Here is a 25,844-nt window from a genome sequence, read left to right as displayed (position 1 = left end):
AGAGCGTCTAAAAATAGAACCAGGGCCCACACTGCCTGTGAATGGTGCAATTGCAATATAGGCCACGGTGCAATGATATGACCTATTTATTTTTCAATGGCTGGTAGCATGAACGGGGATGGGCCCGGTCGAGCCCCTCCATTCAGTAAGGCTCTGGCGTGACCTACTTTACGTTATTCGCCTATGCGCTCCCGAGGTGGACGTATGTCGGTATTTTATACCAATATATCGGCAAAAACGACGCCGGGAATTACTTGTGTCGTGACATAATTGAATTCAGTTAAAATCGGGCTGATTTCTCAAGTGAGGAGTGAATATTCAAGTGAATTCATTGTAAAAATTGAACCGGTGGTGCGCTCGTTCGAAATCGCCGCGAAAAAAATCTTGTCAAGGTGGAAAAGTGACGTCATTGGCTCTCGTACAGTGCACTCTGCTGTGATTGGCTGAAATCGAGGAAAAGGCGCAAACCGCCAATGAGATAGCTAGAATCGGCGCCCGTGCGCGATAACTACGCCACCTGTCGCGCGGTCACCACGCTTTCATTGAATAACCGGGACTGTTTTCTTGACGCAAGCGTACTGAGGCCCAACAAAGGGCCGAAATAAGAACGATTCGCAAGTGAATCTGATGTATTTATGTCATAAAAATGGTGAAATCTGTGAAGTGGCGAGTAGAAATTAGGATATTCGACGTGTCGAATCATGACCGAGGCATCTGAAAAGTAAGTGGTGTCCGCGTAACTCAGTTTTTGTGATATATGCTGCGCCCTGTCTGATAGGGAGGGCCTTACCCCGGCCATTTTCCATAGCTCACGGGATGTGTAAGAGAATTTATGGTGTTTTTTGAAGGCCTGAGCCTTCTATGAAGCTTAAGTTTGAGCTGTATGTCTCAATTAAGCAGTAGAAAGTATTTTAAGCTAGGTACATGCAAGCCCGACCGACGCCCTTAGGTCACCCTGTGTGTACTGTATAAGTATAATCAATGATACTCATTCATTCACAATACAAGTTCTCCTTTCGGGGTCATTTGGAGCTAGCTTGCGAGCTATTTCCTCAATGAAATTATCCCACCGCAAGTTGATTCAGTTCGTTTGATGAATCCGATTGCATTTTTTTCCGCGAAAAAAATGTTAGATGGTTTGAGTCGAGCGCGGGTCTAGCATAATTAAAAAAAATTAAACAATAGGTTTTTTATGATGCACGGTTTAGGACAATGAAGGACTAATTTTACGTCATTGTCTATCTGTAATAAAGATGGGAAGCTTGATTGTATTAAATTGTAAGCCTTTGTAAGTTGCAATAAATTAAAATAATAAATGAATTTGCTTTTGTTTAAGCTTCACAAAACTAGCACTTACTGGCTGGCTGACAGTGGTTTAAAAAAATTCATGACAGTTTTCTTTTTTTTTGTAATGATAAAATTATTTTTTTACATCTTTAGGTAATTTAAGTATGCCCTACAATAACAACAATTGCCTAAAAAATAACAGACACACAATTCAAACTACATTTAAGAAGATTTTAATTGGCAAATGTGCCTATGGAAAACACTTTTTAAAATCTGTCATAAAATAATTGTCACTACATAGTATAAAACAAAGTTGCTTCCCGCTGTCTGTCTGTCTGTCTGTATGTATGCTTAGATCTTTAAAGCTACGCAACAGATTTTGCGGATGCGGTTTTTTTTTAATAGATACAGTATAGAGTGATTCAAGAGGGAGGTTTATGTATAATTTGTTAACCCTTGCGAAGCTGGCACGGGTCGCTAGTTATGGTATAAAACAAGATAGGACAGTCAAATCATATTTGGTTTTCATTTAGGGCTTAAGTGATTGAAAGAATTGTGACACTTGTCACCTAGTTTAATTAGAAGATACCTACATATATCTAAACTAATTTGAGTTCTAACATACCTAATCAAGTAACCAATATTTTTTACTCTATTCATTTTGTTTTATCAACATTTTACTGTTTAAGATACTAGTGAATACTATCTTCTGCATGTGACTTCATCTGTGTGGAATGATAATGCTGATTGATAAAACCTACCCAATGTCCCAGGCCCAAACTATCTCCATACCAAATTCAGCTAAAAGGGTTCAGTGTTTTAAGTGTGAAAAGATAACAGACATAGACAAAGTAACTTTCGCATTTACAATATTATATAGCACCAATTAGTTTCTTCAGGGTCCATGGGATCACTTTTTAAAATAAAATGACCATCACAGTCGTTTTCTACTTGAGTTTATAAACAAGCAAAATAATGTACAGCACAAAATATGTTGCCAGTCGGGATCTGGACCGTGGTCCGCCATTTAATGGCCCCTGCAGTAGAGATTTGGCATTTTGGCATAACTCCAAAAGATGGTCATAGGCTACTTGAGTTTTAGAAGTCTAAGCTTCTGGGCAGATGGACAAAATAACACTGAGCGAAGTACCCAATATTCACAAAGTTTGAACTGTTGGTACAGTTAGTACTAAAATAAATCTCATAATTTTCTAATGGGGTTGGCCGGACGAAGTATTTAGCAGATGGCGCCATCATAGCTTGCCCTGCCAATCCCTAGAATTGTGTCAAATTTCTGTATTTTTAATGCCCTGGATGCCAGCCCTTTAAGCCAAATCTCATAGAAAAAGGGGCAAGCTATGATGGCGCCATCTATGCAAACCTTTGACAGTTGCCAACCCCGTTGACCAAGCAAAGCGAAGGTTTCCATTTCAGCTTGGGCAAAAATGCTTTCATAGGTCTGTCTGGACATTGTCCTCTATCACTATCAGTACATCTTTTAAATTTTAAAACAAAGTCCCCGCCGCGTCTGTCTGTATGTTTGCGATAAACTCAAAAACCACTGAACGGATTTATGTGCGGTTTTCACCTATCAATAGGATGATTCTTGAGGAAGTTTTAAGTGTATAACTTGCTAAGTTTCAATCGGTTCTTATAATGTTTTTTTTGAGCCGGTACGATAACTAAAAAGTTTTTTTTGTCAATTCAGTTATTGAAAATCATCATCATCATCAAACAGACTTTAATTTTGAAAAGAGGAGAGGAAGTTCACAAATAGGATTTTTGTTCAACTAAAAAACCTAACTATTCGCGCAACTCATGCATTACGGAAAGCACCATTAAATGAAGTGAACCCGCTAAATACTATTTTAGGATTTTTAGGTATTTTAATAAAGAGTTAAGATTAATACCCTTTTCCAATTCTATCATTTATTTTATGCAAAAAATAAAGTCTTTGTTGCTATGTCACAAGCCCACACAAAAACCAGTCGAATTTGTCTCCTGTTTATAGTACACAATGATTTCCTGTTCCGATGATGTCACCAACTCCATCCGAGGAATGTCATTCATCAAATCATCAACGCGAATGATTCATTCACTTAAATTCTTAACCGTCATTCATAACGTGTGGTTTCATTTGTTATGTCATGAATGGCCGAAACATTGGTCGAGTACGAACGTACCTAGGTGCAGTCGCCATCAGATATATCGGAACGGCCAATGTATTCACAAATATCTGAACACACCGTTAGAGTGCGTGTTTAGAGATTTTGAGCACCTTGGCCGCTTCGATATATCTGATGGCGTTCAATTATGGGAAAGTTTATAGAAGGGGCGTTTATTTTTGCGACTTTTAGAGGGATTATTTTCGAAATTATGCACTTCTTTAAGATTTATCAATTTGCAGAAAATTTACATTATCGTAGTAGTATAGGTACCTGTACACACCGCTGCAAAAGTGAATACCTTTAGTATAGTAGTAATAGTGAATAGGTCATTAGGTACTCGGATATCTTTGACTAGAAAATTTTAATACAGTGGTCGCGCAAATTGAGAATTCTAACCCTATGTGACTCACAAACAGACTCACGTGACGTTATCGTCTACCTGTTCGTTGTAGTAGAATATGATTGCCAACTTTGATTTTTTACAATATGTTGTTCTTCAATAAAACGAAGTGTGATGGTCTTCACTCTTCAATGGTGGTTTATTTATTAAAATAACTAGGTATGCTTAAAAATAATTAAACATTATAGTAACAGATATCAAGTCCGTGTCGTTTTCAATAGGTAAGAGGGCGGGGCTAGGTGTCATTGACTAACTAGTCTAGTTAAGGCAGCGTTACACGAACGAATCAAGGTGACTTACACTCTACTACAATACGATTGTCTGTTCCAGTGTCTGCGTGGTGCGTGTGCGGGCGCAAGTGATGTGTCGCGACGAAGGCACCGGCGGCTGGGTCGCCCTCGGGGGCGGAGGCCTGGCCGACGTGATGGTGGGCAAGCGGCAGCGCGCGGCAGGTATGTAGTGTATATAGCGAGGCTGGGTCGCCATGTGAGGGGTGTAGTGGAGTCAAGTGGTGTGTCGCGACGAAGGCACCGGCGGCTGGGTCGCCCTCGGGGGCGGAGGCCTGGCCGACGTGATGGTGGGCAAGCGGCAGCGCGCGGCAGGTATGTAGTGTATATAGCGGGCTGGGTCGCCATGTGAGGGGTGTAGGGGTGGAGTCATGTGTCGTGACGAAGGCACCGGCGGCTGGGTCGCCCTCGGGGGCGGAGGCCTGGCCGACGTGATGGTGGGCAAGCGGCAGCGCGCGGCAGGTATGTAGTGTATATAGCGGGCTGGGTCGCCATGTGAGGGGTGTAGGGGTGGAGTCATGTGTCGTGACGAAGGCACCGGCGGCTGGGTCGCCCTCGGGGGCGGAGGCCTGGCCGACGTGATGGTGGGCAAGCGGCAGCGCGCGGCAGGTATGTAGTGTATATAGCGAGGCTGGGTCGCCATGTGAGGGGTGTAGTGGAGTCAAGTGGTGTGTCGCGACGAAGGCACCGGCGGCTGGGTCGCCCTCGGGGGCGGAGGCCTGGCCGACGTGATGGTGGGCAAGCGGCAGCGCGCGGCAGGTATGTAGTGTATATAGCGGGCTGGGTCGCCATGTGAGGGGTGTAGACCATCTACCCGAGAGTAGGCCAAAGGTATGGTGCAATCTTTTCGAGCGATGGCGCCATAAACTTTGGCCTACACTCTGGTAGATGGCGTTAAGAATAAGGCTCAAAGTTCAATGGCGTTCTAACAGTTTTATTATTTTGTCAAAAGATGGCAGTGAATTTACTGTAGCTACATAATTTACCATGACAGTAACTCTATTTACTTTATACTCTTTGGTTAGCGGCACAGGGCGGACACGCCATACATCAAAAATCATTTGCGTTTATATGTGTGCACGGCACGTCTGTACACGCGTCATTGTGTATGTGTGGGTAAGTCGCTTTACTGAGAGTACGCCAGAAGTCCGCCAGATTCAAGTCGCGGGGCGAGGTAATGCGAGTCGGGGCGGGGCGGTGCGTCGCCGTTCTGTATGATAATATTATTACTTATTCTGTGTTAGCGGCTACTCATTATGTTTATCCAGCTACCACTCCTTGTAGTATAATAAAATGTCGTTGCAGGGGGCGACAGTAACGGCGACACCTCATCTTCGTCCGCAAACGCACCGACACACGATTTCTTCATACACGGAAAACGGATCAGCGACAACATGGTGAGGCTAAAAGACGTTACAGTTACGAATCACACAAACCGCTGCCAAAAAGCCGCTCCCATACATTTTTGTTAAATATGAGAGCGTTAGGTACTTACTTCGATTGCATCGTAAAACTATGCCAATATGACTATTATGACTAAGCATGAAGGCTTAAAATCATATTGGCGTAGCTTTACGATGGACCACCATTCCATTTTCCCGAATATTCAGAAAGATCTCAAAAAAATTAAAAGTTAGTTAATAAAGAAACCGAAAAAGTGCGAGTCCGACTCGCCCACCGCGGGTTTCGTACTATTTAGTATTTGTTATTGCGGCAACAGAAATACATCATCTGTGAAAATTTCAACTGTCTAGTATCATGACTCATGAGATACAGCCTGGTTGCAGACAGACGGACGGACGGACAGACAGACGGCCGGACGGACGGACGGACAGTGGAGTCTTAGTAATAGGGTCCCCTTTTTACCCTTTGGGTACGGAAGGGCCAAGAACAGTTAGAATATAAAATCTACTCGACTTAGGACCAGTTGCATCAACGGCAATCGGCTAACTAATACCTACGTAGAAACAGCATCAGTCTTTAACTGTCCATCGGTGGACCTTATGCCTTTGTAATAAGGTTTACGAGCTGTCGGTTAACAGTGTGGCCAATGGTATCAACACTATCAACGTCACTCAATAGACCAAAACTTCCCATACAATAAAATTTAACGAACATTTTTCGGCGACGGACGAGTTGGTGAAACTAAGGGCTCATTTAGACGGTGCGCGAACTCGTGTACGATTTTAGTTACATTGCGGACCATTGAGGTTACTTCAATGCAGCCGACCGATCAAATGACGCAATGTAATGAAACCAGAATGAAACTCGCATGCGAGTTCTCGCCCCGTCTAAATGAGCCCTAATTCAAGGACCTCCTGAATGAGATATTGAACACTTATTTGAATTCCAGGTGGTTTTAGAATGCACAATAAAGAAGGATTTCCAGTACAACAAGGTGATGCCGACGTTCCACCACTGGGTCACGGAAGAGAAGCGCTTCGGCCTCACGTTTCAAACGGCGGCGGATGCGCGCGCATTCGACCGCGGCGTGCGGACCGCCATCGAAGAGCTGTTAGACGGTGAGTTACACTTAAACCACAGAATAAATAATAGTACTAAGTACAGAAGACTCGCTCTCTAACAAAACGCGTCTGTTACGATCAGCACAGATATGGCCGCTAGGTGGCGACAGCGCCACGCGCGGCTTATGGCTTTCCCCAAAATTGGGGCCGGAACGGAACTTTTAGCTACCTGTAGCAAAGCGACGAAATCGTGAGCCACGCCTGCCTAGACACAATTCTTCTTCAACCTAGCGTTTTCCCGGCCTAGCACCAGGGTACGCTTTCCTGCTGTGTTCTCCACTTTGCCCGGTTGATTCGGTTAAGTTTTTTGTATTTTGATTATTATTTTATTTATTTTATTTTATTTTATTTTGAAATATGTTTACATGACCTTACAGACAGATCCAATGCGCCATGAAACTTAACATTAACATATACCAAGCAGGTACATATAACTATTACGAATAACAATCAGGTACAAACAAACAATTACAAATAACACAATTACAAATCACTATAGTCCCTTATCACATCCACAATTACACCTTAACGGATGTAGGCCTCGCATCCATCACCTCACAGAATCTCAGGCATTCATTTCTCACAGACACCCAACGCCACGCAAACAGGTCGCACTCGGGTGCTGATGCCAAGAGTGCATTCAACTGTGTGAGGGCACGGAGCAGCGGAGAGTTCAGTCGTGACACGGTGCGTCCCGCTGGCAAAGCCAACAGATCGCGTCGCCGCGGTCTGAGGGCTATCCTGGGGATGTCTGGCACATGTAGTCGCACAAGTCGACTCACCAATTCTGGACAGTCCGAATCACCTCGCAGGGTCCGACACGCCAACGTCAATAAGCTAAGGTTACGTCTCACCTCCAAAGAGTTGTAACCTAAGGTCCCAAGGAGATACTTTGTCGGATAAAGAAACGGGTAATATCCAAACATTTTCTCGTATAAAAACCTTAAAAAGGCTTTTTGTACCTTTTCAAGAAGCAAACTGTAGGTAGATTCGTGGGGATGCCAAACGATCGATGATGTCTCAAGCTTGCTTCTTACAAGTGCATTATAGACAAGCCTGATAGCAACAGGATCGTTAAACTGACGAAGGTTACGTGTAACGAAGTCCAGTCTTCGAAAGCAGTTGGCAGCAAGCGTCGAGATATGCTCATGAAAAGTGAGCCGCGTATCGAAGACCACACCTAGATCTTTAATAGAAAACACGCGGTTTATAGGCTTATAGGCATATGAGCACGGCTGAAAGTGCAGACGCAACACTTAGCCGGGTTGAACAGCAGCTTGTTTTCGGTGCTCCAGAGAAAAACCGAGTCGATGTCCCTTTGTAACGACTCACAGTCAGTACTTTGCTCCACTCCATACACCAACTTAAGGTCATCTGCATATAGAAGACACTGAGCCGATTGAAGGACCGAACCGAGGTCGTTTATCATGATCCCGAACAAGAAAGGACCTAATATGGAGCCTTGACTGACCCCAGACCGGGTATGGTATGGGGCCGAGGCAAAACATCCATGCTTGACGTACTGCTGCCGATCGCGCAGATAACTAGCGAAGAAAGACAACAATGCGGGAGAAAAACCAATCCGATCCAGTTTCGCCAACAACACATCGTTATCCACGCGATCGAAAGCCTTACTGAAATCAAAATATAGGACATCGACTTGGAATTAATAGGTTGGTGTTAACCGAGCGACTATGTCTGAATCCGTGTTGTGCGTCACATAAAAACGGTTTTACCTGTGCACATAAAGTTCGGTGGACTATTGACTCAAAGAGCTTGGCCAGAGTGGAAAAGACGGCAATGGGCCTATAGTTTTCCATGATTGTAGCGTCATTTGCCTTTGGTATAGGTCTCACCCTCGATAGTTTCCAGCGAAGAGGGTACGACCCAGTCCTCAGTGCCAAATTAAAGATGTAGTGTAAAGGGGCTTTAAGGTAATCCTTGCATCCCTTTACAACGTACGCTGGCAAGTTGTCCGGGCCTACTGCACAATTGGATTTGAGGTGCTTTATCCCAGATACAACCTGTTCCATCGATACTGCATCTATATGGATGTAGTTGGCACTACGGTTAAGATGCTCAGTTCCCCTTACGTTGGGATCAAGAAGCGGCGTGTCAGACAAAAATACCCCAGAGAAATAGCTCGCAAACGCATTAGCTACCTCAGCTCCAGTAAACAGCTTTCCGTCCAGCTTCACACTACTGACGAACCCTCCCGTCGACTTCAGGCTGTCTAAGTGCTGCCAAAATGCCCTCGGATTGTCCTTCACCTTGCTCTGAATTCGACCAATGTAGTCGTCGTAGGCAGAGGCTATTCGTCCTTTCAACTCAGACCTCAATTTTGCGAACTTGTTATAAGACTGTTTGTTATTTGTGCTTTTCCATTCTCGGTGCAGGTCACTTTTTAGTCTCAGGTCATTAATGAGGTCTGCGGTGAACCGGTGAATTATATATTTGAGTATACAGGGTGGAAAGATAAGTCGGGCCCGGGAGGGAAACTACCTTAAATCCTTAAGCTGGCTTATTTTACTTAAAGGAGACATTCCTTTATTTTTAAAAAGAAACAAAACTGCATTCAAAGTATTTTTCTTTTTTTCTTCAATTTGGCTTGTCTAAAAAAATCTTGAGTACTAAATATTAGATTTTATGGATATTTTGTACGACAGACGAGTTTAAGACCTAATGTTTCTTGGAGAAATGTTATCACTTTATCGACTAGTAGAATAAAAATGCGAGTTTTTATTTTTTGGAATTTTTAGTCGGTTCGAGTCCCGGGCGAGGCAAGCGAGTTTTAGAAAATCTTTGAATGCAGTTTTGTTTCTTTTTAAAAATAAAGGAATGTCTCCTTTAAGTAAAATGAGCCAGCTTAAGGATTTAAGGTAGTTTCCCTCCAGGGCCCGACTTATCTTTCCACCCTGTATATTGTGATTTGTATTTTTGTATATGTGCAATAAAGTTTAAATAAATAAATATTTGTAGGTACTTACATCAGTTCCATACTATATGATGTCTGTTAACTAATTTATCTAATGTGCTTTCTTCATTGCTTCCGTATACTGGATTCCTACATGGTGAGTACAACTAGGGAGTACTTAAGTAAAATAAAACCTGTTAAACGGTGACGTGACGTGTTATTAAATAAATAAATATTATAGGACATTCTTACACAGATTGACTAAGTCCCACAATAAGCTCAAGAAGGCTTGTGTTGAGGGTACTCAGACAACGATATATATATAATATACAAATACATAGAAAACACCCAAGACTCAGGAACAAATATCTGTGTTAATCACACAAATAAATGCCCTTACCGGGATTCGAACCCAGGACCGCGGCTTAGCAGGCAGGGTCACTACCTACTAGACCAGACCAGTCGTCAAGTTATTGGCAAGGTGCGCAGTCGGTGGAGGGGGAAGTGGCGCTGATCGTCACAAACACAGGTAATCTTATGGAATGTCCGCCATTAGTACTAGCGGCAGCCGCTTGAACTAATTTTACTCCATAAGATTTTTTTTAAAGTCTGCCAAAATGAGGGCAGCACCAGTCGTGCACCTAGCGAATTGAACGATTATTGTTTATTGTATTTGACGACCGGTCTGGCCTAGTGGGTAGTGACCCTGCCTGTGAAGCCGCGGTCCTGGGTTCGAATCCCAGTAAGGGCATTTATTTGTGTGATGAGCACAGATATTTGTTCCTGAGTCATGGTTGTTTTCTATGTATTTAAGTATTTGTATATTATATCTATCGTTGTCTGAGTCAATTTGTGTAAAAATGTCCATTAATATTTATTTATTTATTTATTGTTGAACAGGTCTCGGCGGGGCGTGGCCTGCGCTTCACGCGTACAAAAAACACAATCCAGCGCCGGCCGAAGACGACGAGGAACAAAACATATTCGAGGTGAGTCCAACTAGACATCGGGGTCACAAAAAAAACCGGCCAAGTGCGAGTCGGACTCGCGCACGGAGGGTTCCGCACCATCAACAAAAAATAGAGCAAAACAAGCAAAAAAACGGTCACCCATCCAAGTACTGACCCCGCCCGACGTTGCTTGACTTCGGTCAAAAATCACGTTTGTTGTATGGGAGCCCCACTTAAATCTTTATTTTATTCTGTTTTTAGTATTTGTTGTTATAGCGGCAACAGAAATACATCATCTGTGAAAATTTCAACTGTCTAGCTGTCACGGTTCGTGAGATACAGCCTGGTGACAGACGGACGGACGGATGGACGGACGGACAGCGAAGTCTTAGTAATAGGGTTCCGTTTTTTACCCTTTGGGTACGGAACCCTAAAAAGATACCCTAAAGTAATTTCCTCACTAGTAATTTCATAATTTTTGACAATTCCAATATGGCGGTTCGTTTACATAGTTAGCAAGTTCCATTAGATGACACTTTACCATATTTATGTACCAAAAGATTGAGGGTCACTTCTGGATGAGATTAGCTCAGGACCGGGACAAGTGGCGTACTGGAAGATAGGCCTATGCTCAGCAGTTGGCGATAAAGGGCTGATATGATGATGATGTACCAACACAAAAAAAACAATGAATTGCATGTACAATCAAAAATCAGGTAGAGTTTACAAATATTTGTGTACTAAAATGGATGAGACTCGGCGAGACCGCTGATTTTCAGTCCCCAACCGACAACAAAGAAATTAAAGTAGGTACAGACGAGATTTTTGTTACCGAAAGGAAGCTACTGGAACCTGATTTCTGTTTGGCCAAAAACACTTGGAACTCGGAAGCGAAAAATCGATCTAGCTAGGTGTTATCTCTGGGAAAACGCTTTTATATGTTTTCCGAGCTTTGAATAGGTACTAATTACTAGTGTAGGAAATTAGATGAAATATAGCCCGGAGAATGAAAACACTCTAAAATAAATGGCGAAACGTTTAGTGCGTGTTTTCATTCCCCGGGCTATATTTCATCTAATTTCCTACAACTAGTGTTATTGTGTATTTCCAGTGTCTAAATCTACCGACGGATTCCCGCTCGAGCTCCGAGAATTCCACTGCGAGTCGCGTCCGACACGCTCACGACCTCACGCAGACGCCCATCCTATCCGCCATCAACCTGCCGCGCCATCACGGTAACTATCCCCACGACACGGCTCCGAGTCGCGTCCGACACGCTCACGACCTCACGCAGACGCCCATCCTCTGCCATCAACCTGCCGCGCCATCACGGTCTAATACCAACTTACCCGTAGGGCCTGTCACGACGAGGCGTTTTGCTTCAATTTGTATAGGGACCACAGAACATATTAAAGAGGTTAGAATGGCTATCGCGCGCAGTTAGTATCGGAACCGGTGTCACCGCTCGTTCCTCTCCACATTTACTAACACTCGCGCAACGGTAATAAAAACTTGTGTGCCTGGTGAATCGATACGCCTCCTTTAGACAGATTTAATGTCTGGCTTCTTAATCTGAAGGTTATTGTGGCGCAAAAAGGCATGTTTACTTCGTTTTCGGTCAGCGCGGGCGAGTAGCATGCGAGCGTTTGCTCAAAACCGGCGGCGACACGTACCCTGCTCGCATCGCCATTCTAACTTGTTCTGTGATAGGGTCTGCCATCTTGTGGCCTCAATCGGAACTATAAACATGTACATTCACACTTCACGAAGGAAGTTCTGCCATCTACCGTCCTCGTACGTTTTCTTGTGCATAGTAGGTTCTGCCATCTTGTGGGCTACTCTGGAAGCATAAACTTCATATTTACGCCTCGCGCCAAAAACCTGACGTCTCCTGTGCTGCCCCCTACAGTTTATGCACGCTCCCTATTGCGCCCGGGTGCATTCCTACACACGATGAACGCTACAATGGCGCCAGAACATCTCGACTCGCACTCGAATATTTTCATATACACGCCTAGCGGCATCTACCGTAAAAGTGTTACACTTTTTAAAGTCTAGTTTTTAAGCATTGTGGTGGCTAGCAGACGCCTAGAGTCGGAGCTAGATAAGTCTGCAACGATTTTAATATCACACGCAGTTCAAGTGTTACATTAAACGTCAAACTTCTTGAAATGATGACGTATAAAATAACACTTGCACTGCGTGTGCTATCAAAGTCGTTGCAGACTTACCTTGGTCTAACTCTAAACTTTAAGCCCTTAGTCACAGGCTATCATAAACTTCCCAAATCCGCGGAGTTCTAACTTTTACCATGTATTGCATAAGATTGCGTCTGCGTAACTTTTTTAATTTTTTTATATATGACTAAGTACAGGACCATCTACTTCAGCAGTGAGTTCTAAAATGCGCTCATTATATTTCAGATACAATGAAAACGTACGAGATCCAGTATGAAGATAAAATGGCTGACGACGATCCGGAGCGGTGTCCATACGTACATCTGTCAGCTGTAAGTAAATAGTAGTTTTCACACCCCCTATTCAGAAAAGAGCTTTTTCTTCCCTGCTAGGAGGCATCAAAGTGGCAGTTTTCCTCCCTGCTAGGAGGGATCAAAGTAACACTTCTGTTCTAGCACACTATTTTTACATTTTTTTGCACATAATTTTTTTAGCTTAAATAATCTGTTTAAGCATTAGATTGTGTCAACAATAAGATTTTATTAATTTCCTCATAGCTTATGTGAAAAGCAGTATGTGTCACACGGTATCAAAAATCAAAATTATTTCGTCTTGGGCGTTATAACACTTGAATCCCTCATTACGCTCAGGATTTTACTTTAGAATCCCTCACTACGTTCAGGATTCTATTGTAGAATCCATCGCTTCATTCAGGATTCAATGTACGCCCTTGACGGAAATATATATATCATTTTGATCCCTTGTAACACAAACTACTATTTATCTGACTGTCTCTAATTTGTTCCTTTGTTACCTAGAGATCAAAAACCAGCCCATTTTATTACGTCAATCGATGGGTCTTGTTTGACTGGGTGGTCCGGGTCATATGCATAGAAAAAAACAATGGGTTGCACTCAGGGAGTGCCAGCAGAAGTGAAAACTAATGACTAGTGCAAAATGCACTATGTATAATTGAGGTTAACGCCATCTAGCGTTAGCGTTAATTACTTGAAACCCCTAAGCACATCACTGTTAGTACTCGAGTTATATTAATACCAGTTAGAGCGAAACTCACTAGATGGAATTTAAATCAATAATCAGGTCACGTGTCCGTCTTACGGTCACGTGGTCGTCTTACGCTGTCTCGAGTTTAACATTTTTTCCCCACCTCAAAAAGTGCACAGCGCCGCTAAAGAAGTTTTCACTTCAAAAACAATAACTATTTCCACCTTTCCCCAGGTTCACGAATACACGTATCCGCAAGTGGGTCCGGGTGGCATCATTAGCTCTGAAAAGTCCTCGCCGAACACCAAACCGCCATTATTGAAGAGGGACTCAGGTTAGTCGACCTTAGTAGTATTAATACCAGGCGTGTCTCACTCCGCGATTTCGTCGCTTTGCTACAGGTAGCCAAAAGTACATCCGTTCGGCCCCAATTTTGGGGAAAGCCATAAGCCGCGCGTGGCGCTGTCGCCACCTAGCGGCCATATCTGTGCTGATCGTAACAGACGCGTTTTGTTAGAGAGTGTCTTCTGTACTTATAGCTGGTCAACCAAATCTTGTCAGTAAAAAAAGGCGCGAGATTCAAATTTTCTATGGGACGATATCCCTTTGCGCCTACTTTTTTCAAATTTGCCGCCTTTTTCTACTGTCAAGATCTGGTTGACCAAGTATAGTACTATTATTTATTCTGTGGTACAACATAGATGGTAGGATCCTAATAAAGTGGTATTGGCAAGGTGCGCAGTCGGTGGAGGGGGAAGTGGCGCTGATCGTCACAAACACAGGCAATCTTATGGAATGTCCGCCATTAGTACTAGCGGCAGCCGCTTGAACTAATTTTACTCCATAAGATTTAACGTAGAAAGTCCGCCAAAATGAGGGCAGCACCAGTCGTGCACCTAGCGAATACGCGTGCGTCTGTGAGGGACGAAACATACGCAATGCGACACTACGATTGGTCGAATTTATTTGTTGCCCACCATAATCCATACTAATTTACGGTAAGGAATAAAAAAAAATGAGATGTGACAAGGACAAACAATAACGCTCTCCTGTTCCATTCTAATTTGAACATTGTGTTGACAAAATAAAATTTCATTTTGCTAAGCAAGGTTTGGCGTATGGGCCAGAGGATAATAGCGCTTTCGCTGCTACTCCTACTGAAAGATACATAATACTATCCCGTTCGTTCATTTCCCCTCACCCCTCATGCCTGATCCAGTTAAAATACTAGATTCATGTAGTACAAATATAAACTCTTTTAACTGTCCATAGATGGACCTTATGCCTCTTGTAATAAGGTTTACTAACTGTCAGTTAACAGTGTGGTACATCTTATCTCGTTGCATTATTGTCTCCTTAAGGGGCCCACTGATTAACACCGGATGATATCCGCCTGCCAGCACAGAATAAATAATAGTACTACGTCATAGAGAAAAAAATACATAGAGTGCTCACTCCATACATCAGTTTTAGTACCAAAAAGACTATTAGCATCTAGCATCGAGTAGCGGAACTATCAGTACTGCTACTTGACAATAGATGTAGCACCGACCGGAAAGTCTTATGCTGTTGAGATAAGACTTTCCGGTCGGTGCTACATCTATTGTCAAGTAGCAGTACTGATAGTTCCGCTACTCGATGCTAGATGTAGACGCTGAAATTAATAGTCTGAACTGATGTATGGAGTGAGCACTCTTGTCTTACTATATTTCTCTATGTACTAAGTACAGAAGACTTACTCTCTAACAAAACGCGTCTGTTACGATCAGCACAGATATGGCCGCTAGGTGGCGACAGCGCCACGCGCGGCTTATGGCTTTCCCCAAAATTGAGGCCGAACGTATGTACTTTTAGCTACCTGTAGCAAAGCGACGAAATCGCGGAGTGAGACACGCCTGCTGTCAGTTAGAACAAAAAGTTGACAGTTCCGAACAACTGACAGGCCGATATCGTCCGGCGGACTGGTAATCAGTGGGCCCCTTTAGAGAGCGTTAATTATATACTACGTCGGTGGCAAACAAGCATACGGTCCGATCTTTTAATTGTGGTACTAGGACTTACAGGATCGTAGGGGGGACTTAGAGATACTTTTCCGGAACGGGGTGGAAACGGGGGAAAACGGGACTCCAGGGGTTAGGAAATGAAACGAAAATGTAGCAAAGACACAACTATATCATACTAAAGTGCATTAAGAGCCAACAGGAGCTGAGATTTAAATATTTTAGGTAAATATACCCGTCTCGCTAACGGAAGCGGCTCCTAAAACTAGTGCGATAAGGACAAGGCGAAAAATCCTGCGTAAAAATCTCAAATATCGAGGTTTCGTACTCGACTGTTTCCTCCTCCAAAACTTAACCAATCGTAACCAAATTTGGAAATCTAAATGATTATGAAATTATCTGTGTCGGACCGTTTTGCTTTTTTGTCTAATGGAAATCAGTTTTGAATACCACACCTCTCATTGCATAGTCAATTAGGCCATTTTGGCCATTTTTGAAGGGCTCTAGCGCCTTAAAAAACAAAAATATCGAAAAAAGCAAAACGGTCCGACACAGATATTGATAATATTAATCTGTGTTCAAAAAATTATTGCTCTAGCTTCAAAACCCACGGAGGAAACAGTCGAGTACGTTTGTATGGAGAAATGACCACTCCCGTTGGCTCTTAATTAGTTTGTTCTGTGTATTATTCTTAGTTCGAATGTTGCAGGGTCGATAAAGAAACACCCATACAGCGGGCCACCGCCGCTGCCCGACAAGAAGCCTACTGAAACTTTCCAAGCGAGGCTCAAATGCAGGTCAGCATAGGTTTTCACCGCTTCCGGCAGGACTTGAACCTGCGACATATGGGAATTATCCTATTGTTGTTTACGTTGAATAATTTACAAAGGTCGCAGGTTCAAGTCCTGCCTGATCCGGTGAATATTTGCGGTATCGCTCACAGACGTATCTGCCATTCCGCTTGATAAAAAATTGGTTTAGTGTACTATAGAAGGTATTAAATCTAACTGCGTTAATTATTCAAGATTACATCATTTTCACCATGTAATTTCAATATCTTAAGGTGCCGTAGGTTTATAGAGCGCAGTATTTTGAAATCGTACCGCTCTTACACGGTAACCAAAAAATTCGATTCGCAGCCTGATTTTTTGAATTTCGCTCGATAAAAAAAACACTAAGATAGATCTAAAAAAAATAAAAATGAAAATATTTATTTCAGACACCAGGTATCCATATTTTTGTCTTTAAACTATATTAGTAGGTAACAAAGAAAAATAAAATAAAACTATAAAAATAAACGTACTTTAAAAAATTGTAACAACTTTATGCACAAAAGCTAAAAAAATGCTTCTAAAAATGCGCAATTTTATTTTTGAGGGACACATAATTTTTTTTTGTTTAGACTTACAACAAATTAATATCCGCGGTCCCAAGCACGCACATCCATCTCACTTACGCTCACTGACAGTGAGATATAAACATGAACCTACGGGACCTTAACGGAATGTAGACCTGGTAATCGACTAATCGTTAGTCATCGCAATTTTTTTGTCTAACTATAACATGGGTTTCTTCAAGGGTCCGGTTCTTAAAATAAAATGACCATCGCGGTCCGTTTCTCCGTGAGTTGTAAAAATAAGCAAAAAAATAAAATAGGTCCGGACCGCGGTACGGCATTTGGTGACCCCTGCTTCTTCAATAAATAATTCATACTATTTCATGTTTCAGGCATTGTCACGAATGGTACCTAGAGAGTGCGAATAGAGCTGGCGCGTGCGAATTCGCCCCGGACGCTTTCAAGACATGTATCGACGCTGTTTCCTGTATCAAATGTGCTCAGGTGTGTACTACAATAGTAGCTATAGTAAAGGGTATTGGAAATATCTTAACTGCCATCAGAAAGGCACACTATTTATGATGTTCCTATGATAAAGTTTGTAAATATAAAATAATTACAAACCCCGAAAAATCTGCCCAAAATCACATACTAAAAATCATCAACTTCCAGGTTTTTCCATGTTTTCCCACATTTCGTCTATAAACATGTAATTTTTATAAATTAAAATGCTGCGTAAATTTATGTAATAATTCGGAAAATTTATTAGTTTTACTATTGAAATAATATACAGGAACAAATAGAATTTGTTTAACCCTTAATCTGTGAGCTGTCTAATGCTTTGTAGACATTTGGCAACACTATGCATTTAAGGGTTAAACAGAGCATAACGTACGGCATTATGCACAAAATAGAACCCTAACATGATACATATACAGATCTCTGCTTTATAAAGGCTTTAGTTTAGAAATAATTGACGTTTTACATTCAAGTTGTAGTGCATAATTGAAGAGATGTTTACCAAAACAACATAACTGCTTAGAGTGGTTGACACTTTTTTAAGAACATTGTTAATCGTTTCAGGTGTCAACCAGTGTAGTCGGTTATGTTGTTTTTGTAAACATCCCTTCAATTGTTTTCCATCGTATTTTCTCGGAAATATCAGTATTTGTCATGCTACCTCAGACAACTTCAGTACTTTTTGTACCGAGACCGACTGAAATAGCAAGACACGTTCGTACGTTACCGTGAACAGTTATGCACTACATCTTGTACTTAGTATTACTTATAAATATACTGTATGTAGGTATTAACAAAAAAAAAAGGTTCAATTAACATATTCTGAATAACAGGGATACCACTGTAACAATTTGAAGAGACTGGAAGAGATCCCTTATAGGAATAAGATAGCCTTTGTACATCGTATACTTTCTTTTTAATTGACCGAAGCGTAGCGAAGGTCTACGTTTTGACTCGGGCATTTTGCTTTTGTATGTCCGGATGTTCTCCTCTACAGGTCGCAGTTCTTAACCGATTTTCGTGAAATTTTATGACCGAATTCTATGACTAAATAATTTTTTTTTGTCGATCCGGTTTTTGGAAATTTTTCAAAATGGCGGAGTCGTGACCGCTCCCGCTCAAACGAATAGTCGTATTGGTATCATAAGAGTTTTTTCTTTTTGAGATATGTTTATAGATTAAATGGCCAAAAATTCAGAAAATTTGTATTGCTAGTTTTGGCGGTATTTAGATATTTAGTTTTTACTTGAGAATGAGTAGCTAAATTTCGTCAGCTTTAGTAAGAACTATAATGGCGTATTTTGCAAACGTTCGCTTTTTTTGTTTGCATCGGGAGGTCCCTGGTTCCATCCCCAGTAATTGTATACTGCTACATAACTTTTTGTATTTTTTTTATACTTAAATTTCGTATAGTTGTTTTTTATTTTATTTTTTTTATTTTGAAAAAATGAAAAATTTCGTATGTTTTATTTATCAAGCGCGGGTTAAGCGTATTCGTTATTTTTGTTTGTAGCTTTATGTAGTTATTAATTTTTTGTTTATATTACATGTACTATACGTATATTTTAATAAATATTTTTGCCATACATTTATTCAGTTATAAGCTCTGCTCGCGAGGTCTACAGCTCACAGAGCCACTAGTTGTATCACTTGTATCTTAGCCTGTCTTATGTACAATAAAGTGTTTACATATATACTATCTGAACAAATAAGGATATATGTTACAGTGCATGCTGTACCACTGTATGTCGGACGCGGAGGGAGACTTCGCCATGCACCCGTGCGCGTGCGCACCCACGGACCACGCCTGCGCCAAGCGGTGAGTTAGAACCAGTGATCGGGGATTTCCATGCCACACCGCGGGATATCAAGTCGAAATGGTAATATGGATACGCCACTTGGCCCGCGGTAGGAACAAAACTGTTCGAAAAGTAAACGCTATTTCGGTGTTGGTAATGTAATTCGTTTATAAAATAAAGGACTGTAAAAAAAACAGTGTTGGTTATGATTTAAAGAAAAAATATTATTCAAAAAATTATTAAGTTTTCAATTTTTCAATTTCAAATTTTCAATTATTAATATTAATAATATATGCAATGCATGATTAATTGATTAACAGTAACATGCCAAAACACTCTCCTATATCGCACACGAATCCCGGAATCCCGCGGCATATCCATACTAGCATTACTAGCATAATGATTGAGGTCATTCACCCCAAGTGGCATAGAAATCCCCGATCACTGGTTAGAACATACTGCCATACAAATACTGGGTCATTTTTGGACCGTTAGCCATATTGTGCGAGGTGATCAGGTAGGTCATACTGAACAACTTTTTCTATGGGACCAACCCCGAAATCCCAAAAAAATTTGGCCTTCCCATAGAAAACGTCGACATCCACTCGACCAAAATGTATGAAACGGCCAAAAAACTTTTTTAGGGTTCCGTACCCAAAGGGTAAAAACGGGACCCTATTACTAAGACTCCGCTGTCCGTCCGTCCGTCCGTCTGTCACCAGGCTGTATCTCACGAACCGTGATAGCTAGACAGTTGAAAATTTCACAGATGATGTATTTCTGTTGCCGCTATAACAACAAATACTAAAAACAGAATAAAATAAAGATTTAAGTGGGGCTCCCATACAACAAACGTGACTTTTGACCGAAGTTAAGCAACGTCGGGCGGGGTCAGTACTTGGATGGGTGACCGTTTTTTGCTTGTTTTGCTCTATTTTTTGTTCATGGTGCGGAACCCTCCGTGCGCGAGTCCGACTCGCACTTGGCCGGTTTTTTTGTGATTTCGGAGTTGGTCCCATAGAAAAAGTTGTTCAGTATGGCTTACCTAATCACCTCGCACAATATGGCTACGGTCCAAAAATGACCCTGTATTGCATTTAATGGTTTACGTTGGCATTCATTGCCGACTATAGGGTATTTGACTACTAGTCAAATCAGTCTCTTTTTTCGAACTGTCAAAACGATTTTGCTACTACATCGAAGGGACTACTCATATTTGGTCGTAAAAACCGATAGTCGTAACAGGCGATGACGTACCTAATACTTATTATTAAATGTGTGATTAATATACTCATCTATAAAATAAAACTACATTTTATTTATTTCACATGAAAATTATAATAAAAAGACATTACGTACATAATTATGTAATTTGTTTTCTTTTACTTTGCGACATGTTAAAAGTTTCACGAATAACTCAACAATCATTGACGTATAATATCTAAGGACGGGCTAATGGGGCACTAAACATCGTACTAGTCTAGCGGTGCTACCCACGAATTCCAGCCAATCGTGCAGTCTAACGCGACTACATAGTTGCGACCAATACCGCGCGTAATGCGAACTCGTCAACCAATCGCGCGCGTGATGCGAACTCATCAACCAATCGCGTTGTAGCGATTTCACACCGCTGTACTGGCCCCTGTCATGCCTCATTATTATTGCCCGTAAAGCCAGTCCCTATTATACGTCAATGGTTCGGATAAATAACAAACTGACTGAAAAGAAATGAGAAAGCGGGCTTTGGGTTTCGATTATACTGCATACACGTGTACCTATTTTGTTTCTGAGAAATACAATAGACCCTAAACTCGAGTTGTTTTTGTTTACTTTTGCGATCTTAATGACTTTAGTGTGCCAGATGTGGGACGGGGATACTGCCCTCACCTATTCAAAGGTTTACAATACGCCTGGTCGTTTTAACAGATATAATTCTCCGAAAATATCAGTTAAATGTAGTCGCTTAAAGAGATATGTTGTAATAAGCGATGTCGTAAAAAGCGGTGTTTTTTATAAGGCGGTCTAATAGAATTCAGCCGGGACCTTTGATTTTGGTCAATATAACCGGTATGTTGTTCTAAACGATGTCGTCGTAAACGGTTTTGACTGTATTTATATGAAACACTAGCATGTGACGCCACAATCAAATAACCTACTCTTTATAGTTTTATACGGGTTATAAAATAGAAATTGTGTCTAAAAATTACTGCTGTCTACGTTTCTCTATTAATCTTCTGGTGCTTTATTTCATGCATGGTGTAAAATAATTTATTTTAAATACAGTCAAATACCCTATTGCATAAGGGTGGTATTCCATCTGTCCAATTTCATGACGTCTCACTCTGTCTCTCAAGCAAAATGTGAGACAAAACACACATTAGATTAATAAATTGGATAGGTGGAATACAACCCTAAGGCATGAAATACATATATCGTATGGTACATACCAGGGATGTTGCGAACATCCGCATCCGCATCCGCAACCGCGGAACATCCGCATTATTTTCAACATCCGCATCCGCATCCGCATCCGCATAAAATCGATGCGGAGCTTATGCGGATGCGGATGTTGAACAAGTCGGTACAGGAACGTCTTAGCGGCGGCGTAAGTGCTAGGTAATTTCGTCATTACCTATAACGAAATCGCCTAGATCCAGAAAAGTCGGCGAAGTTACTGTTTATTAAATATAACACACCTATATTCTTGCTCAAATACTTAACGTTTGGTTTTTTTAATAAAAACCGGCCAAGGACGGACGGACGGACGGACAGCGGAGTCTTAATAATAGGGTCCCGTTTTTACCCTTTGGGTACGGAACCCTAAAAAATACTAAAAATGTAATATTTGACGTTTTCTAAGTACCTAATCTTGACATCCGCATCCGCATCCGCATCCGCGGATGTGAGCCTTTAAAAATCCGCATCCGCATCCGCATCCGCGGATGTCAAAAAATCTGCATCCGCAACATCCCTGGTACATACAGACATTTGTAATGATTACATAACGAAGGCTGCAAAAATATCTGATACGATCTTATTTGTATAGTTATAAGAGCGGGTGAAATATTTATGCGCCCTTCGAAGAGTAACATATTACTGTAGGTGACAGTACAGAACTATCCACACGTATGGTCCGACCCGTATTTCACGTATTTGGCCACTTTTGCTGAAAAAGTAGAGTTCTACTTCTATTGTTTAATGGCGGACTTAATGTCATATGGCATTATCTACCATTATTATTATCATGGTTTTCCTATCAGGGTTCGAAACGAAAGGATAATTATCTATGATAGTTTTCTTGAAAATTGTCGCGATAATTATCGTGATTTTAATGCCTGATAATTATCGATTTGATAATAAGTTATTATCGATTTAAAAATAACTGGGGCGTTTTTTGTATAAATTTTATTAGGTTATTATTACCTAATAAAATGTATACAAAAAAGCAAAAAACGCCCCAATTATTTTTTACTATCAAAGAATTAAAAAAAAATATAGCGTCATGCATACCTGGGATAATTATCCGAATTTTATCGGATAATTATCAAAGACTATAATTATCTGTATAATTTCGAATTCCGTTTCCTATTTCTTTACTTTTTTGACGACCGGTCTGGCCTAGTGGGTAGGGACCCTGCCTGTGAAGCCGCGGTCCTGGGTTCGAATCCCAGTAAGGGCATTTATTGCGATGAGCACAGATATTTGTTCCTGAGTCATGGTTGTTTTCTATGTATTTAAGTATTTGTATATTATATATATCGTTGTCTGAGTACCCACAACACAAGCCTAGAGCTTAGTCAATTTGTGTAAAAATGTCCTCTAATATTTATTTATTTATTTTTTTACTGGTATAATATACGAGTGATGTCGCAGATGGGTGGGCATCACGCTGCTCTCGCTGCTGGTGCCCTGCCTGTGCTGCTACGCGCCGCTGCGCTGCGTGCACCGCGCATGCGCGCGCGCACACGTGGCCGGCGGCGCGCACCGCCCGCACGACCAGTAGCGCAGGGCTCCGGGGCCGAGCCCCTGTGTCTGTGTCTCCCCCTCCCCACGGCCGCGACCCTGTGTCTGTGTCTCCCCCTCCCCACGGCCGCGACCCTGTGTCTGTGTCTCCCCCTCCCCACGGCCGCGACCCCGGCCCAGCTCCAGCGGCTCCCTACTTCCCATCTGTCACGTCGCTCAAGAAAGCCCGTCGTATTTGACGCCGCCGGGCAGCCCGCCGAATGAGACGGCTTTAGGAAACTTAAGTGAAACTTCGCCTCCGAGTGGCGTGTCGACGATGTTGAGCCCGCGGGCGGACACGATAACGTCCGAGGCAACGCCGATTCAGAGCTCGCTAAGTACTGAATCTTCGACGCCAATCGTTAGTCCGCTTCGCGATGCCTCGGTTCACAGTTCGCTTAGCACCGAGTCTTCGACGCCGATCGTTAGTCCGCTCCGCGAGGCCTCGATTCACAGTTCGCTTCGCACCGAGTCTTCGACGCCGATCGTTAGTCCGCTCCACGAGGCCTCGAGCTCGCCGAGTATCGACCTGCCCCTGACGCCTCAAACCGCTAAACCGTCGCCCCGGGATAGTCCGAGCGTCGAATCCCCGGTGACCCCGTTAAACACTCCCCCCGCCGAACCACCGAGCACCGAATCACCTTTAACACCGTTAGGTATACATTTACTCGCCCCGTTAGACCCTCCCCCCGTCGAACCACCGAGCACCGAATCACCTTTAACACCGTTAGGTATACATTTACCACCGACCCCTAGCCCCCCGAGTGCTGATTTACCACCAACCCCGTCGGGCAGACCGCTCCCTTTACCGGAGAGTCCCCCGAGTGCTGACCTACCCGCAACGCCCCCGTGTACCCCGTTACCAGGAACACCTAGCCCCCCAAGCGCTAGTCTACCTTTAACACCTAGGTCTTTGGTAGATCAGAATAGCTCATCGTCATCGAATGGCACGTAATGCTTGAACTTGGCTGTGCTCTGCGGGCGTGAAAAGACTGCGTTAAACTGAACGTGAAACGGTTGCGCTATCGATTATACTTGGCGAGTAATAAATGGCAGCTGACGTTGAAAAAACGGTGTCCCAAACCCTTCTGTATGTCACAAAAACAGTTTTAAAAGGTTAGTAAACTGCACAATTACACCATACACGAGAGAAATTGGTGAACATTTAATTTATAAATCGAAGTATCCTAGCGATTGCTGAAAAAAGATAGAACAGTATTTTTAGAAACACAGGCTGTTCCTATTGCATGTACGGGAGAGATTTTCTTAAGTGCAAGTGCTGTATAAAACACAAAAATAACGCATATTTTATAGTAGTTGTAACAAGATATAATGCGAGAAGCGCTGTTATTTATATGGTTGTGTATTTATTTACCGATGGAATCTGTGAGATGCACAAATAGGAATGAAAACTAGATGGGTTGCCAAATTTTGGCGTGAAATGTCCCCAAACTTGGCATGACAGTGAAATGGACAGTGAATAAAGTGTTGTGGACTAATAAGCTAAGAAAATAGGAATATATAAGCTTCACTGAAATGTGCCGAGTTTGGTAACAAGTTACAAAATGAAATTGTGTGAAAAGACAGTGTTGACTTTGGCAATTAATATTGTGGTGTTTACAGTGACCGGGAAAATTAGACCTGAGAGTGCTTTTGAAAGATATTTCGAATTGGACAGTGAAAGAGTTTTTATACTCTTAAGAAAGAAATGTGAGAAAAGAATGACTAAAATAAGGTTAATTAAATTTCCGGTTTTACAATTGAAAATGTTTGGCGTTTTACAAGTAACTAAATTTTAAATGCGTTTTTCTGTTGTTTCACAATTTAACATAAATGCGTTACAGATGTTTAGACTTTGCAATGTTGCCATATTTAAATGAATGTTGCCACTCTATCAATTGTTAAATTATTTAGCATTTATGGAATATTGGTATGGTATTAATTCGTCATGGGTAACCTTACATGTATACTTTACTGAGGAGTATTGTGCCATGCTATTTAATGTAGTTTTTACGTATGTAGTCCTTTACAGTAATAGTTTATTGCGCGATGAAAACTATAGTTTGTCAAAGGACTGTCTCATTTCAAACATAGAGAGAATCATACTATCTTTGTCTTACACCAGTACTAGCACCCAAAAGAAAAGGATGAGTATAGTTTTCCTGGTTCTTACGGACTGACAAATTGGTTTGACCGACTATAAGAGTACATATTTGTTAAAAAGGCTAAAACGTCTATGTTAATAATAAGGAAATTTACAATAAAATGTTAAGTATTGTATTCAAGAACAGCTCACATTATATTTTATTGGTTCCGTATCTAACGCCACACCTATAGTGTGCGGCGTTATCGTGAACCTTATCGCAATGCACGAAGGTTGATATTGGGTTGTAACCGCGCGCGTCAGTTGACGTCTTTGGCGATCAAAGGGTTTAACCCATCATTTCTTAATCGACTATTATTGTAATGGACTTC

The 25,844-nt window shown here is 41.9% G+C and overlaps 2 protein-coding genes across 2 annotated transcripts; both read left to right on the top strand.

Annotated features, from left to right (window-relative positions):
- The first annotated feature begins 498 nt into the window (after window positions 1-498).
- LOC134658750 (sprouty-related, EVH1 domain-containing protein 1) lies at window positions 499-23,388 on the top strand. The gene is made up of 12 exons (XM_063514394.1): window positions 499-721; window positions 4,186-4,307; window positions 5,448-5,539; window positions 6,496-6,664; window positions 10,482-10,570; window positions 11,643-11,766; window positions 12,955-13,040; window positions 13,948-14,047; window positions 16,423-16,510; window positions 17,442-17,553; window positions 19,296-19,387; window positions 23,241-23,388. The coding sequence occupies exons 1-12, from the start codon at window positions 702-704 to the stop codon at window positions 23,368-23,370; spliced, it is 1,224 nt and encodes a 407-aa protein (XP_063370464.1). The 5' UTR covers window positions 499-701; the 3' UTR covers window positions 23,371-23,388.
- Window positions 23,389-23,646: 258 nt separating this feature from the next.
- Window positions 23,647-24,324, top strand: LOC134658646 (uncharacterized). The gene has a single exon (XM_063514297.1). It carries the CDS (start codon window positions 23,647-23,649, stop codon window positions 24,322-24,324), a length of 678 nt encoding a protein of 225 aa, XP_063370367.1.
- Window positions 24,325-25,844: the final 1,520 nt, after the last annotated feature.

The sequence above is a fragment of the Cydia amplana genome, chromosome 23 (genome assembly GCF_948474715.1).
Source record: "Cydia amplana chromosome 23, ilCydAmpl1.1, whole genome shotgun sequence".
In the NCBI taxonomy this organism is placed as follows: domain Eukaryota; kingdom Metazoa; phylum Arthropoda; class Insecta; order Lepidoptera; family Tortricidae; genus Cydia; species Cydia amplana.
The sequence above is the reverse complement of the archived record's forward strand: the minus strand, read 5'-3'. Positions and strand labels throughout refer to the sequence as shown.